This window comes from Vidua chalybeata, chromosome 2, assembly GCF_026979565.1.
Source record: "Vidua chalybeata isolate OUT-0048 chromosome 2, bVidCha1 merged haplotype, whole genome shotgun sequence".
Taxonomy (NCBI): domain Eukaryota; kingdom Metazoa; phylum Chordata; class Aves; order Passeriformes; family Viduidae; genus Vidua; species Vidua chalybeata.
Window position 1 is genome coordinate 23,128,850 of NC_071531.1, and position 16,906 is coordinate 23,145,755.

Sequence of the window (16,906 nt, forward strand, 5' to 3'; positions counted from 1 at the left end):
AGGGAGCAGCTGCTGTTGTTTCTGTGTAGGATCTTCTGCATCATGACGCTGTCTGGCTCAAGGGGTAAGACCTGGATTTTAGAGTGAGGGGATAAGTGGATGGTGGCTTAATATTAACACTTCAGCTTTTAGAGGCTTTTAACCAATAGAGATAGCTTACACTATCCTGAAAATCAAGTGAGGTTTTATATAGGCTGATTGACAGAGCAGCTGTCTGCTGTAAGTTTTTTTTTTTTTTTTTTACTATAGTACTTGTATAGACATGCTCTTCATAATGATGGAAAACTGCTTTGGATAGGGACTCCATCCAACACTAAAAAATTAAACACAGCAGCATTCAGTCATTTTCCAAAGCTGGAATAGGGACTCCATACAAGCTTGTTTGGGATGTTTGCATTTTGAGGTTTGTTTTGGGCAAAGATTATGGTCTGTATGTGTTTGCTTTAGATGGGAAGGTTGTCACAATGAATGTATGTTTTTAGCATTTTATCAACTTCTTTCTGTTCTTGGCAATAGTATTTTGAAGCACTTTACCTCACCAACTTAAGATCTGACTAGATATTTACTGTCAAGGCTTTTATTACAGGAACAGTCCTAGTTAACTTTATCTATCAAAATTCAAAGATTTAAGAAATCTGAAAATATTTTGAAGGTGAACAAAATCTGACTTCAAGTCTCTTAGGTTATTGTCTGTAAGTAAATTAATCTAAGACATTTGATAGTTATTTCCTGAAGTTAAGTCTCTCTGAAGCCCAAAAGCAATTGAAAAGAATTGGTAGGTGTGTGTGTGTAAGGAAATGGCCTCTCTAAAGACAAACAAACAAACCCACACCTTCCTGTTCTACAGTGTCCTAACTTAATCTCCAGAGGCCCATTCAATTCTTCTTCTGCACAACCTAGGTTTAAGGCAAAGTCCTGTTTAGGTTTAACATAGGAAGGTACAGAAAGGGCAAGGAACAGGGAGAAGCAAGGGTGAGAAGAAAACTTAACAGATTAATAACACCAAGTTCATTGAGTTAATGTAAACAAGCTAAACAAACTGTTAATACAAAAAAACCTATTTATTTTGAGTAAAGGAGTTCTGTTACAATTCAATGCAAGCAAAAATATACTTGTTATTTAACATTAGATAGTTAGGTTGTAACTGTACTGTTATCAGATATGCAGCTAATATTAATTTTGTGTATTAATATGGGATTTGTGTTTTTTATTTTTGCTTTGGTTGTCATATGTGATGTGCTGGTCTGGCATTTTAGGTAGGTTAATGGTTCCTGTCTGCAGTTTCATATTCTCAGACCTGTGTGTTTTCCCTTGAGGTTTTACAACTTCTGTTCTTCAAACTGTCTTGGAAACTTATGTCCATGCCATTGTTATGCTTCAGTTAGCAAAAGGAATGGTTTGCAGCTGTTCTCCTGTTTACAGGGATGATATTTTTTGTAGCTTCTTTTCAGTTGGTGAAAAGGCAGCTGTTTGTATTTGTGTTGTGGTGTGAAGAAAGTCTGAAACTCAAGGGGATTTTTGTTGATTTATTAGGTAGCTCCCCCCCTGCCCCCCCCCCACAATACTTACGTTGTTTTGTCTAAAATCTGTGCTGTGTTGAAGACTGACATTTTCAAAAGGCGTCAAAATCAAGTTACTTGGTTTCTCCATGAGAAATCTCTGCAATCTGTCAAAGCTGTTGTCATTTTACATAGAGTGCAAATGCACTTTAATTGCCATAAAATTACTTTATAGCCAACTGTGATTTAAATTTTTCACAAGAACTCTAGACATGTAATTTTGGATTTTCAAAGTGGGAAAGCAAAGAGCAATTAAAACAATGGAGTGTAAATATGAAAAAAATTATATGTACTTCTGTTCTTCTTGATTTCACACCTCAGTAATATACAGTAATCTGCTTACTGCAGCTGATAGCTTTGTAATAGATAGTTTAAAAATTTAATTGCTTTATGCGTTTATAGATTTTAATAGGTAATAAATAGAAAATTGGGTTTGTCAACTTGCTGTGGAGAAAGTGAATGGCATTTATGTTACTTGACTAAAAAAGAAACTTTATATGATAGTCTTTCTTGTGTAGGAAAAACTTGTGCGTGTTAAATAGCAATCATGTTTTCCTTGTTCTTTAGTGTCAGAGCAGGAATTTTTAATAGCACAAGTGTTATTCCTGAGATTCTTCCACTTCCCAGTTAGCTGGGAAGTAGTTTTTCATAAAGTACTCTGACTTTCTAAGCACCAACAAATGTCCTTTAGTCTTTCCCTAACGAGATAGTTTAGTTCATGCTTTTCAGTGCTTTGAATTTTTATGGATTTTTTACCATAAGCCTACAGACACCTTTACTTGATTATTACCATGGCTGAAATTTATAGCATTTCAAAGGGAATGCTAATCCACTTGATCATCAGCTGAATAATGAAGAAATTAATACTTCTGAAAACATAATGGAAATAATGTATAGTACTTATTAAAAAATAAGCTAGTCCGTTGTCATAAAATTCAAAAAAAGAGCCTCAAGTGAAGAAATGTTTTCATCCTTGTTTTTGTGCCATCAGTGATTTCTGAAGCCACAAGCACTGTATTTGTGTGTGTATGTACACAGTTAAGTTCTCTGAGAAAATAATTATGAATTGTTAGGAAGATGGGAAAATATTTTATTTAAACTGTAGTAGTGGTTTGATGTTACTAATATGGTCAACACTCAAAAGCTGCAGGTTTTTTAATTCTGTGGGGATTTTGAGGCAGAAGCATAGTAAGAAGGTTGTTTTGGTCTTGTTACAGAGGGCAAAGCAGGACTGAGATTACTGAAGGAGTTACTCCATTGCCTTAGAAGGTTTCCTGTAACTTTTAAGGGCATGACTGACACTCAGAACGCTGTTGGTGCTTGGGTTCAGCTGCCTGAACTGGCTGTACTGAGGCACCTCTTGCAGCAATTGGGCATGTACTGTACTAGTAAAGGAAGCCCAGCAGAAAACTTTTTCAATTCTTGCTGTAGCTGTACAACAAGTAGTCTCTCTGTTAGCTCATAGCTTCATGAAGAACTTCATAGAAGACATAAATGTAGAATTTTAATTACATGTTATTTACTGTTCATCGTGGGGAAGATTATGAAATGAGAACTTTATCTGTCCCACACAGAAAGGCTGCTGCACTTGGAGAGTTGTGAGCAGTCTGACTGTTTCAAAAACCTTATCTAGCAAAACATATACTTGAATTCAAGATGCACAACAAATAACTGAACTGGATAACGTATTCGTGTGACGGTCCTTTAACACTTGAGAGAGAAACTGGTAAATAAGGGTGTGCTGGCAGTTACAGGACAAGATGAAAAATGGTAATGCTCTTTTGGAGAGTATATCCCTGGGTTTTAGAGATAAAAGCAAAGCATTTTTTACTTTTAATACTGAATTTTTTTTTCATAAATTATTTTTACTGCAATTATCTTGCAATCTTATATTTTTCTCTTATTTTGTAATGTTTAAATTTTAATTCTGCATTCAGTGTGTTGCATACAAAAATGTTTTCTGTTCAATGGCAGGTTTAAATTATTTTTCAACATAGTATTTGATTGGTAGTGTCCTACCAAAAAGAACAGTATAATCAATTATTTCTGAGGGGAATTGCTGTAACATAATACTGCTTATAAGATTTTTAGAACTTCTTTTTCTAACATCTGAAAATTTTCTATATTAAAATAGGTTTCCTCCATTTTTTGATGACAATCCATTTGGTATATATCAGAAGATTCTTGCTGGCAAAATAGATTTCCCGAGGCATTTGGATTTATATGTAAAGTAAGTTCATGACTCCCAACACTATCTTTTCTATTCTAAATACCTCCTGATCACTGTTTCTATAAAATCTTTTTAGAAGACCTAATTTCAGATTGTGATATTCTGAAGCAACATGTTGGAAAATATTTTATATTGCATATACACTTTCAGTCCAAATTAACTTATGTATTTGGTAGACTTCAAGGTGGTGATACAGTTGTAATATCTGACTCTGTTTTCTGTGTATTGAGTTATTAAATGCTTTTCCACCTTGTGCAAACCCCATTGGCATGTACTGTAAGAAGGTCAAGAGGAGAAATATGAGGAGATAATCTGAGTAAAAATTAGGAGAGCAGGAATAGGACACTAAACTGTTTCTATCTATAGATACATACCACTTAAATCACTCTCAGCATGATTACTTGAGTGAACTTCAGAAGTTCTAGTGTAAAATCAACTTAAATTTATGATAGCAGAGGCTCAGTTCAATATGGAGTATTACATATACATGTAATGTGGGTTTAATTCTCAGTATGTAGCAACTGTTAAAGGTTTATTGCAGATGAAATAAGTTTTTTTCCGTATTTAAAAATTTCATAACTGAAATAATTTTTAGTAAACATTGAAACCGAGGAAATGGCAATTATAAACATGAAGTTTATCCTAAGTGAGAATTGAGTGAATGAGTGAAGACAGGAAGTTATTCCTATGTTAATCACTCATGATGTTTTGATGGTGACTTCAGAGAGGCACTTGCTTACTGTCACTACTGGGTAAACAGATACAGGCAAAATTAATCATTTGAGAGAATTTTTTTGTTTTTTTTTAAAGCCTCTACTGAATCATCGGATGCACTGAATGAAGCATGTCTGCTTCCCCTTAGGCTGACTAATGTATCATATTTTTGTGTCTTTGTAGCAGTTTTCTCTTAGTAGCTCCACTCAATTTACAGTTCAGTGTAGTCTCATTGTCTGGTCTTCCTAATCCAATTGGTCTTGGAAAGAAAACGGATTATCTCTTGTGCACTGAACTATAATATTGTGATCAGAAGGTGGAACACCTCAAATGAGGTTATCATCACTAACGATGTGTCCAATACAGTGAAAGCAGTTACAGAGACTGATAAGGTTACCCCTGAGCCTTCTTTTAGCCAGGCTAAACAATCCCAGCTCCCTCAGCCACTCCTTGTAGAACTTACCCTCCAGATCCTTCATCAGCTCCATTGACCTTCTCTGGGCACACTCCAGCATCTCAATGTCTTTCTTGAAGTTAGTGGCCCAGAACTGGGAACACTAGGTGTGGTCTCACCAGAAGTAGAGGGGGATGATCACTGTTCTGTCCTGCTGGCTGCATTTCCATGACTTCACTTGCTTTCTGCAGTGAGTGTTGAGCACAATGTCTTGGATATCAGCCCCTTTTTCTTCTTTTAATCCACAAGATGCAGAACTGGATAGTCCTTGAACATCTCTGCATCATTAGGTTAAAGCAAGTGCCAAGATTATTTTGTCCGATGAAGGCAGTCTGATTCTTACCTTCTAACCCATCTGTTTTCTCTCTCTCCTTCCAATAAGTCAGTATTTCAGCCAGAAAGGAGGCTATCTTAGGTCCTGTCAGATCCAAACTGTGTCTGAAGTATTAGTGCTATACAGTGTTTTAACTCTCTGTTCTGAGGCAGCAAAGCTCTTTCCCTTTCTGAACTCTTGAGAGTGCTTCTCTCCCTAGGGGTATGTACTACCTGAGCTTATGGGCATTGACATTTTTCACTCACCTACCCCCATCACTCTCCTCTACTCTGTACTTTCTGAATTTGTACCACTTCTGCTTTCCTTCCTGCTGCATGACTGTCACTCTCTCTTACTGCTTTTTTAAACTTTTCTTTGCAGGGCCACTTTTGGAGACTTCCAAATGAAATGTCACTGTTATGGCATTTTACTGATTATTGGTCTGCAGAGACCTTCATGTAGAATTTGATTCTCAAAAACATACACCAGCATATCTATTGAATTAATTTTAACATAATTTTTAAATGATTTTTTAGAACCAATGTAATAAAGAACTACTAAATTATCTATTATTTGTTTCAATTCAATGGATATTTCACTGGTCCAGTGCAGGAAGTATCATCTTTAGTAACAATACAGTATTAGCAAGTAAGCTCAACCCTTAACTGTTTTATGCTGAATTTTTGAAGCAAGGCAAGAATGATCCATAATTTGAATTTTAGAATTGTATTCCTGCCAAATGCAACAGCTTTTTAAACAGTCTAGCACGTTCAGTTCACATGTTCTTTCTGCACACACTTTTGTGATTTCAAGGATAGGTGACACAATACTATTTTTGGGAGGCATAGTAGATATTACAGGTAGGGATGGAGAGAGGCAGGTGTGTCATTGTTATGTTTGTGTTCTTTTCTGTAAATAAAACAGTTGACTTTTTTAACCTTTGATATTGTTAAACATTTGAACTCTCTTTAATCTCCATCATTTCATGCTGTATGTCATCTCTCAGGAATACTTGAGATTATAGAAATAAGGATGGTTAAACTTTTGTTCTTTCTTGTCATTGCTGCTTCATGCAATTAGTCCAGAATGCCAGTTTTCTAAAATCAAATATCAAAATAATCTTTGAGATAAAATGTAACTGCTTATAGAAATATGAAGCCATATTTTTCTTTCAACTCATAAGTAATCAAGCTAATTCCATAAGTTATGATACTTTTGGTTTATGTCATCATTGTTTGGGGCTTAATATTTGAAGTACTTTGCTATTAAAATGGAAGAGTTTTATGTCTCTAAACTTCTAATCTTTTAAAATGTTGATTTAGCTTTATGTATAACTGTTCAATGAGCCAGTATCTCAGTGAGGCTTTTTGTTTTCAATTAAATTATAGATGTTACTAGTGTTAAGCAGATGACTAGCTCTTCCATGGTTTCCCTGGATATTTAGCATAAAGATGAGGGTGAAGCTTTATCTGCTTTTTTAATATATATTAGTGTTGAATTGTGACAAACAGATTGGAGATCCATTTTGAGATTTGGAATGCCCAGCAAAACACAAAAACACAAAGAACAAAATAGTGCCAAATACTTGGCAAGGGGCAGGGAGGAGAGAGAGTTTTTTTCCTTTGTTTCTTGGAAGAGTCTAAAAGAAATCTGCAAGAATTCTGTTAGATTCTTTTTTATTGCTTACTCTTAAATGTCCTGAAAATATGAGGAAATGAATGGTCAAAGGTAAGTGTGTCTCTATTCTGTAACACTTGACAGTCAAATATAAATCACTTCTGTTTAACAGAGAACATGTTTTCTCTGCTTCAGAGACCTTATTAAGAAGCTGCTTGTGGTTGACAGAACAAGACGACTAGGAAATATGAAGGTCAGTCTAAAATCTTTAGTGTAACACAGCACAAGGTTAAAAGAATTCTGTAGGAAAGATAGAGACCAGCTCTTAATAGAGTTTTTGTCTTTATAAGCAGGAAACAGCTACATTTCCCCATACATTACTTAGGTTATACAATCCTAAGTGCAGAGTTTTACTTCTGTATTTCTGTGTTTCTGAAAATCATTCCCCTGTTTTGATTAATGCTACTCTTCATTATGGTTTTCCTCTCCCTACCACCAGCCTATTCATTAATGTGAAAACCTAGATTAGACCAGAAACATGGTATTAAGTCCTGTAGTGCAGAGTGCCAGGTCATTTGGTTCTTCTTTTGTGAGGGTGTTAATACCAGAAGGACCACTAATCAAACTTGAAGTTTAAAAATTATTTTAAAAGTATAAGGATTGGTGTAGTACTGTGATACGTGGTCATTGTCTTGGTGGGGCTGAATAAGCACAGTCAAATACTCTTCCACCAGGAAGAACTATTTACCCTAATCGAAATAGATTTATGAAGACAATAGATACTGAAATTAGCTTGTATAATCTTTCTCTTTAGAGACATCTAAAATTTTTATTTCTCTGTGCAAGGGATGTTAGAGGTTTGCTTTTTGGCCCAAAGCACATGGACTGGTAACCATGGGTGAAGATGGTAATAGATGCACAATCATCCAGGGTTTTCTTAACATATTAATATAAATATAAATGTTTTAACCAGCTGTCAGTGTTTTCTTTTGGAGCCTTTTTATGGCACAAAGTTAAACTGGTAAGAACAAACAGGAAATAATGTTTTTCTTATCCTTCAGAATCTTTTGTAGTCTTTTTCAGGAGGGTTTCTTAAGCTGAAATTTTTTAAACTTATTTACCAGTGAAAACTTTTATATCTTTGGACAGTTTTGAAGGAAAACAAGAACAAAAACAAATCTTGACTTGTTCAAACATGGGCTTTAGTAAATGTGTTTGGCTAGGTTTTGTGTTGTTTTGGGGGATGTTTTTAGTCCATGGTTGCTTAGGTTTGTTTTGGGACTTTCCCTACAATTGGCTAAAATTCTTTAATCAAAAATAGTTCTAATTAAGAGCAGATTTTTGAGGTGGGACCACTAGGTCAGACTTGTGTCTGATCCTTTTCCATTGTCATAATGTTTTAAAAAGATGTAAATCCCACAAAACATTTTCTGGTGAAACATTCAGTCAGATCTGCTTTTGAGGGAACTACATGATACTCTTCTCCTTGATGCCTCATTGGATATGAGCATGAATAGTTCCACTCCACATAAATCTGAAAAAACCTAAATGTGTGATAATGCTTGGTTTTGTGGAGCTTTTGTATTATAGTCTTGAGTCTTGTTCTTTGATCAGGCCTGAGATAGAGAACCAGCTGGTTTTCCCCAGTCCTTAATGCCTAGAGAACAAGTCCGTGCTTGAAACAAGGTTAATCATGAAAAAAGTGATATTTTTGTTTCTTATATACATAAATAAAACAGGCATCTCAGATTAATCATTACAAGGCAAATACACCTTTAGCTATATATCTAAAATGAAAACAAATGTTTTAATGTATTTACTTTCGCAACAGTACTGAGAACCTCTTGCTGTCAGCATTAAATGCCTGTAATATTTAAAAAAACTGTGTGCTTCCGAGACATTATTTAAAACACCGTCAACCCTCAGGTTTTTTTTATAGTGCAAGAATTAGAAAGTTTATCTGAATAAAAGGCATTCTCTTAAATGTTGTTGAAAACAAAAGTGAATAGGATTATAATGGTTTTGTGCGTACTTTAAAGCCTTTTCTTGATCTCCATTACTTGGGTTTTGCTGGAACGCAGGACTTACTAGGGAATTAACACTATGGATTTATCCTTTAGAATCTTTTAATGATTAACACCTGAAAAATAGAAAAAAGGATAGACCTGATATCACAGTCCTTGTAATGAAATACATGGTTTGGCATACATGTACCTTAAAATATAATTAGTATTTTGATTTCTTTCCTTAAAGAATGGAGCAGATGATGTGAAGAGACATCGATGGTTCAGGTCTATAGACTGGGATGCTGTACCTCAAAGGAGACTAAAGGTACATTCTACAAATACTGTATAGGACATCACAAGGAGAAATCATTATTCATTTAAGCTGATCTGTTGAAGGTTTGTTGGCTGTTGTGTTTGTGTGTGTATAACCACATGTCTATATGCACACTTAGTAATTAAATGCATATTTGCCTTTTTGCAATGTGGAGTTAATTGTATTAATGTCTGTTTGCACTTTTGTCTATATACGAACTGTCTAAAAAAAAAATCTGCTTTAGTTTGCTGAAGGTGATTAGTTAATGCAAAATTTAGTTTTCAGGTTTAGGGTTTTGTAAGTGATTACTTGTTGTAAGTGGTTTTTTATTTGGGGATGTGGAGGGGATTGCTAATTTGTGGGTTTGATTTTTTTTTTTTTTTTTTTCCTTTTGTTTTTTTTTTTCCTTGTCCTTACATATATGGAAGTATTTTACTCTGGGCTTTAAATTTTTGTGCCAAGTTCAATTCAGGTAAATGTTTTAATAAAATGTAAAGCACATGGGAGTAGGAGGAATAGGGAAGGTGAAAGAGAAGGATTTATGAATGTAATTCCAACATACTTTTTTATAGCACTGAATTCTAGTATTGTATGATGGCAGATGTTTGCAAAAGCTATCAACAGTACAAAACGCTTTTTAAAGTCCTTTGGAAGTAAAACTGCTTTCTTTCCTTCCTCAGAGTTCTAACCTGTACAGTTCCTTACAGCAGTGATTTTCTGTAGCAGAGGTTGGGTTACCACATGCAGTTAATCAAGTAGCAATTAAATATTTGTTTTTCTTTTTTTTGCATTAGTTTCTTGCACTTAAATTCCAGGTAGATACCTTGAGTTCTTGCAAAATAAAAAGAGACAGTATTAAAATGTTCTTGATGTATTGTAAACAACATCTAATATAAAGCTGTAGATGACTTTTCTCTTTAAGAAAAATAAGTTTACAGTGTTTTAAATGTGTGGGTTTTATTTTTAATCCTTACTGCAACCAGTTGATATTTTATGAAAATGCATTGTAATGAAGTCACATTTTTCTAGGTATTTACTATAAATTCTGTTTACTGAAACCTTCAAAGAACACAAACTGGATGATAACCTGTTTAATAATACATAAACTCTGAAGTTTATGACAACCAAAGCAATAAAAAACATAGAATTAAAAATTATTGTTAGATGTACAATCAAATGTCTCAGGTCCAAACATCCTTTGTGTGGCATTTTTATTTAAAAAATTAATTTAAAAAGAGTCACTGTAGCATTCAGATTATTATGAATACAAAACTTGTTTCTTAATCTTTCTGATGGTTGCATTAAGCTCTTAGAAGATGAGATGGTGCTTAATTAAACTTAAGAGTAGGGATGTGAAGTGGATCAGAATTTTATCTGGTTATTTATAGAGGCAGCTATATTCTTCAGAATTTGTTTTCATGATTTCATACTAATGAAGAGATTGAAAATATGAAATAATGCACACAATGCTCCATTTTCCCTGTAAAAAGCGTGAATTTGTCTATTATATAAATTATGTATTGATTCGTAGTCCTAAAGTCCTAATAAAGGTCTTAAATATCAATATAATATAAACAATAGCAATGCCTGAAAGGGAGAAAATCATTTCATTAATCATCCTTTCTCTCTTTGGGTTTTTCTTTCTGTATGTCACCTCACAAAACTGTTTTTTCTGCCAAAATGCTTACAGGGAGGAGGGGTACCACGCATTGCCCACAGTGGAACAAACGTTTCTCAGAGGCAGAGCAGATTCTGTGCATTTTCATCAGCATCTGGGCAGTATTGCTGTGACTGCCAGACAAAAAATTAGGACTCTGCTTTTGGCTGAAGGTTAGAAGTACTAGGTTACAAGTTAGGGACCCATCTTTCCCATTGAAAACCTACTGATGATAACATCATTTTGAAAAGCCCAAAAACTCAGATAAGATCTTGTGAACTAGTGGAAGCCAGACTTATCTTTACGAGCATATGCAGGATAGCATTTTGCTATACTTCGTAGTTCTGTCTGTGGTATGACTTTGAGCCAGTTCATCCTTATGATCATCCATAAGGTTTCCTCATTCTGAAGTGTTCTGTTAGATTCAGCGTGATAGTTAAGTTCCCAGTTGCTGAGAAGAGGATAGAGAGATGAATGTCCCCTGAGAGAGGAAAAGAGGTTTGCCCTTCATTAACACCTGCAATTAATGAAATGTTCCTGAAAAGATCTTTATCTCATAGTCTGTGGCCAGAAGCGCAGAGCATTCTCAATGTTAGATTTCAGACAAATTAAAACTACAGGTACTGTGAAGCTGATACTACTCTTGGCACCCTCAAGTTTAATAAAAACAATCCATTTGATTTAAGATGCTCTTAAAGCCATCCTTGTGAAATGAGTTATGGTGAAACAGTTTCTTTACCTGCTTCAATGTATTGCTAGGTTAGGAAGAAACACAGCTGGTAGACAGAAGTTAGTAATTTCAACCTCTTTAAAAGCAATATTTTTGAAAGCAGTGAAGAGGAGGCTTTTTTCCTTCAATATGGTAACAGTTTCCTATGCTGCTGTGAAGATTCTTAGTTGAAAAGAACCTAGTGCTCAATAAAATAGGTATCTATATTAAGTGTATTAATTATCTATGTGTCTTTTAACCACATATCTAAGTGTAAAATTGACAAAAAGTGGGAATGTGTTGCTGCAAGCTTCTCTCTCTCTCATGCCACTCATTTTTAGGGGAAAGTTGAACTGTAAATCTGTACTCCATTTGTTTAATAGCTCTTTTACCAAATAGTATGATGGAGAGAAGCTCATTGAGGAAACTACTAACATTTTTGTTAGCTACTAACATTTTTGTTGTGCTTCTTCTGACTAGCCTCCCATAGTGCCCAAAGTATCCAATGATGGAGATACTTCCAATTTTGAAGCATATCCTGAAGATGACTGGAACAAGACACCTCCAGTACCTCCTAAAGATCTAGAAATTTTCAAGAATTTCTGAGTAGAACATCTACACTGGACAAGGTATGTCCAAATGTCAAGAGTGCCCTTGAAAGAAACCTTACACAGAAATTACATTGTCTGATTCATAATAGGTTGAAGTGACAAAAATCACTTAACCTCACAGGATTTGGTTTTCTACATTGATGAAGGTTTATTTGCATACAAATATTTAAGTCCTTCTGTCCTTAAATTTTTAAAAATAGTGTGTAAAAAGAAATACCTAGATTGATTTGACAGATAAGGAAATATGATAGTTCTTATAACTGTAAGGTTTTACTATTAAGAATACAGACTCTATAGAGGAATAGGATTGTCAGGTTAATTCTGTACCCTGGATATTCTCTCTTATAAATGTGATAGGTTGATATTTGTTACTGAGTTCAAATAGTCCACCTTGAGTTATGTTTTTTTTGTCTTAGAAACTGGAAGGAAATTGAAGCGCTGAGAGCAAGTCTGACGAACGATGGAGTTCAGATATAAAGGAAGATTTTCTTTGTGGTTAAGAATAATACTGCATTCAGATATATGTATTAGTAAATGTCAAAAAAGATGGAGGCAGGCAGGAACAATTTTTTGCTGTAAACATTTGACTTTAGTTTATTAAATTGTAATAATGATAGTCTGCTCTGAAGTAGACTAACTAAAATGATATTTTTAGGATTATTTTTTTAACTTATGGTTGAATTAAGTTTCCTGCTATTCCCAGATCCTTTTTGCATAGTTAACTCATAGACTTAATTTTATAAGTTTATACTAAAGTTGTGTAATTAAAAGCACAAATTAGTATATATGTATATAATGGATACAGTACAACTAAAGCACAGGAATTGTGCAAAGATGTAAATTTTTGTACTTTGCAGAGTCTATGATTTTTATTTTTCAAATAATGTTTTTCAAGAAGTTCTTTAGGAATAAAAGTCTTAAAAAAGGATAAATGAGTTTTTCATCATCTTATATGCATTTTATAATTCTTTGTAAAAACAAAAATAATTACGTTTTAAAAAAGATTTGTACCTAAAATTTCCAATGCCTCACACTTACAAACATGGTACTTGAAAGCAGAAAGACCAGGCCATATTTTATTGTTGTTGAAGATGTATCTTAATGGCTAATTTATGAAGTTCTGTTACAATTATGTCTCTTTGCAAACCAGAATTTTGAGTGATTATACACTGTGTGAAATGGGATTCCTCACATGAAAACTTTAAATAAACATGCAAGTCAGTCCATCCTGATAAAAGGGCTGTAACTGGTTCTTATGGGAGTTGTTCCCTCACAAGCTTGTTGTCTTCTCCAAATGTAAAGCATGAGCCGTAACAGACCTTTTTCATTAGTGAAATAGCTGTTGTTTAATGATGAACACTTCAGAATATCAGAGGGAAGACTGAATATATAGTACAGCCTTATTTTTCTGCTCCTTTTTTTTTTAATGTCCTAGTCCCTGCTGCCAGCAATTTTATATGTACAGAGTTCAAATTTTGGATGCAGAGAGTCTCTTTTTTCATCCTATGTTAACATCTTTCTAGCAGCTGGAGCACACTGTTTTGGAAGTATTTGCAATATTGCTTCATTTTAAGTAGCACTAAATATCAGTATGTGCATATGTATGTACCTCTAATATGAATGCACAGAAACATGAAGGTAGTTGAATACTAGGCAGAATCTCTTTTTTTAGGTTTTTTTTTTCATGTTACATATTGTGATACTTGTGTTAATATAAGAGAGTTGATTTTAAAGTGCTTCAATTAAAAAACCAATATTTTTTAAGATGTTATCGGTTTAGACAACTTCTAGTGAAATTACCATATTTAGACCATTTTTTTTTCTCAGAACACATCACCTCTCTGGAGTTCTACTACTATGGCATAATACTGTTTAATTAGTTCATACAGACAGTTTTTCCCAAAAACTACTCTCCACATTTTTGATCTGAAAACAATGAGAAATGTAGGCCAAAGATTTGTTTTTCTAAACTAAATCCTGAATGTCTACAAAATAGGCATTCTAGCAATTGTTACTGAAATTACCATATTTATGATTTTATTGCAGATCTGTTACTGGAGTCTCTTTGTGGAAAAGTGATCTCAATATTTTTTTTGTTTAAACAGTACAGAAGTGTTATTGAGAACCTGTAACTTCTAGGATATTAGATTACTTCTTCATAAAGCAAGTCTTACTAAAGGAGACTGTGCATTTTTGACAAGAGTTATGCAACATGTAACAAAATCAGGATATTTCAAGATTATAATTCTGGAATATCGCAAAGCTATCTTGATGTTATGCAAGTTGATGGCCTCAGTTGCCATTCAGTAAATATAGTGTAGGAATGTATAATGAAATACAGGACAATCCATAGGAAATTACAGTTTTAACCTAGTGTAAGTACCTTAGTCTATTGGAAAAATGAATCTAGCCCACTACATTTGTATCTGTGGAATTAGTTATTCTGAATCAATTCGAAAAACTGAAATACATAAAACACAGCAAACAGTTGGGGAGTTTTCTTAATGTGCAAATGTATGGTATCTTATGGACTCTGAATACTACATACATCAATTTCTTAATTGAAAATCTACATACTGCAACAAGAAAGTGTGCTACATATAGAATTTTTCTTCAAATTTCAAAGCTGCTCTGTCTGAGGAAATGAAGTTGAAATTGAGTCATTTGCCACAGTGGCAGTTAGAAGTTTTGACCGCTTGAACAACAGGTGATAGTGAATTTTCTTTTTATGACTCTTACCCATTGCTGGCAGTGGATGCACTGACACTCATGATGGAGACTTAAGGAAGTGAATATGTGTTATTAATAATGATAATCCATTGACTTTACATTGATTCCGAGCCATGTGTACATAACACCTAACTACTGACCTCGTCAGCATGCTTTCTAGTACAAAACTGCTTTCAATTTTTTTAAATTAAAATACTCAAGTAAAAAGTAAAACCAAAACATTTTTGAAGCATTATTTCAAGCGATCAGTTATTTTTTCTACAGTCCTGGACTTAATGAGGTGTTATTACCTGGCTGTTCTATTTGTTTGCACAAGTGAGTCTGCTGTAAGTCTTCACTGAGACTTCATGGCCCACTAATGTAGTTCTGAGTGTTCATGTAGGTAAACACTGCACGAGGATTTCTGGATTTATGGATTTCTTAAAAGAAGACTAGAAGATTTTTTTAGTTCCTATTCAAGTAGGGTGTTCTCTGAAGTTCATTTCATTTTCATTACTTCTGTTAATGTCTACTTTTGCATATAGACTGTTGCATAAGGACTATTTTCTTGCAAGAGAGCCCAAAGGCCTTTGATATTCTACATCCATGAACAAGAATGTTAAACATTAAAAAAACAGCCTTTATTTTTGAGTTTTATATTTGTATTTTTAATTGCCCAATCTGAGGTTTTAAGTGATAAACATGAATTGTAAACTCAATTGCCTTGTAACCAAATGATACAAATGCTTCATGATTTCAATGAAGAACATACTGTAGATTTTCCTGTAAATGAGCTTGATCAATGAATATATGTGCTACTGAGCTTTAACTAATGTGATCTACCACTGTAGAAAGTCATTGTTATGGATCAAATATAGGTACTAAACTATGTTTAAATGGATAAACAGGGATTTTACGGTTTTGAAAGCAATGAAGATACGGCTGTTCCTCAGCCCAACTGCTTGCCATTCAGAAGAGTTGTGATGCAGTGCTTCCTATGCTATAGAATTATTTTTAAGCTTTCAATGACTGTAGCATGATTCCTTTTTGTACTGTACTGTGTACAGACTTCCCATGTTTTGCACTTTTCTATGGCAAACCTTGACTGCTTTATAAGTACTCTGTTGTATAGTAAGTAGTGATAGTGGTAGCAGACATTTGTGTGCTGCATAATCAGCTTGGACTGCTCGACTTGGAGGTTCACTTGGGCTAATGTGTGTTGCTGGTTGCTTGTTGTAGCTTACGTGTAAGTACTGTTCAAGTTACAAAGTCAGCCCTCATTGCACAATGAAAAATCACTGTGATCTGTACATAAACCCTAGTAAAACTTTATTGCTGTTTAATTTAATGTAATATCTGTCAAATCTGGATTCATTTAATAAACCTTTATATCTTTTCAAATGTTTAAACCTAGTTTGCTTCCATTTATGCTGGTAGGAGATTGGGGTTCTTCATCCAAGAAAATGGTGAAGGGGAGACGAGAGGAGCAGAAAAACAACTGTTCCTTCTTTTCACATTTTTAAGCCTTTTCAGAAAAGACACAAGTGTTGGAACAGATTTCAGATGTTATCAAAGAAGCACCAAGAGTACATTTTCAAAACCATTTCAGATAGTGCACCAGGTAGTTACACCAAAAGTGTTAATTTGAACTTCTCATTAAACTTTGATTATATGACCATAATTGCTTTGGCATTTTTACAACTTAATGACCTGAACGCTGTCCAGAACACTCAGTTCAATCCGTTTCTTTAAGCATTTAAAAAAATTCTCACAGTGTCTACCTGACTTACTCTTTATTTCATCTTCCATCAAAACTTGAAAAGTTTGTTTCTGACAAAATTTGTTTAGCTCTTTAAATTCCTTCTCTTGGGTCAAATGTATTTTATTTCTTATCTCCTAGATATCATAATCTGGTGATAATTACATAGTCATAGAACCTACTGGATACAGTTTGGGCTAGTTAAGGGTTCACTTGTTAAAGATGGAATTGGTTTTTTTTCTGCCTGCCTTCATT

At 34.1% G+C, this 16,906-nt stretch overlaps 1 protein-coding gene across 1 annotated transcript in view; it reads left to right on the top strand.

The window, feature by feature from the left end:
- Positions 1-16,301, top strand: part of PRKX (protein kinase cAMP-dependent X-linked catalytic subunit) — a 55,493-nt gene extending 39,192 nt beyond the window's left edge. The window contains exons 5-9 of the mRNA XM_053935793.1: positions 3,694-3,789; positions 7,083-7,140; positions 9,141-9,218; positions 12,053-12,201; positions 12,600-16,301. Coding sequence (XP_053791768.1) covers positions 3,694-3,789; positions 7,083-7,140; positions 9,141-9,218; positions 12,053-12,178 — 358 coding nt within the window. The 3' untranslated portion in view covers positions 12,179-12,201; positions 12,600-16,301. The remainder of the gene's footprint in view (positions 1-3,693; positions 3,790-7,082; positions 7,141-9,140; positions 9,219-12,052; positions 12,202-12,599) is intronic.
- Positions 16,302-16,906: the final 605 nt, after the last annotated feature.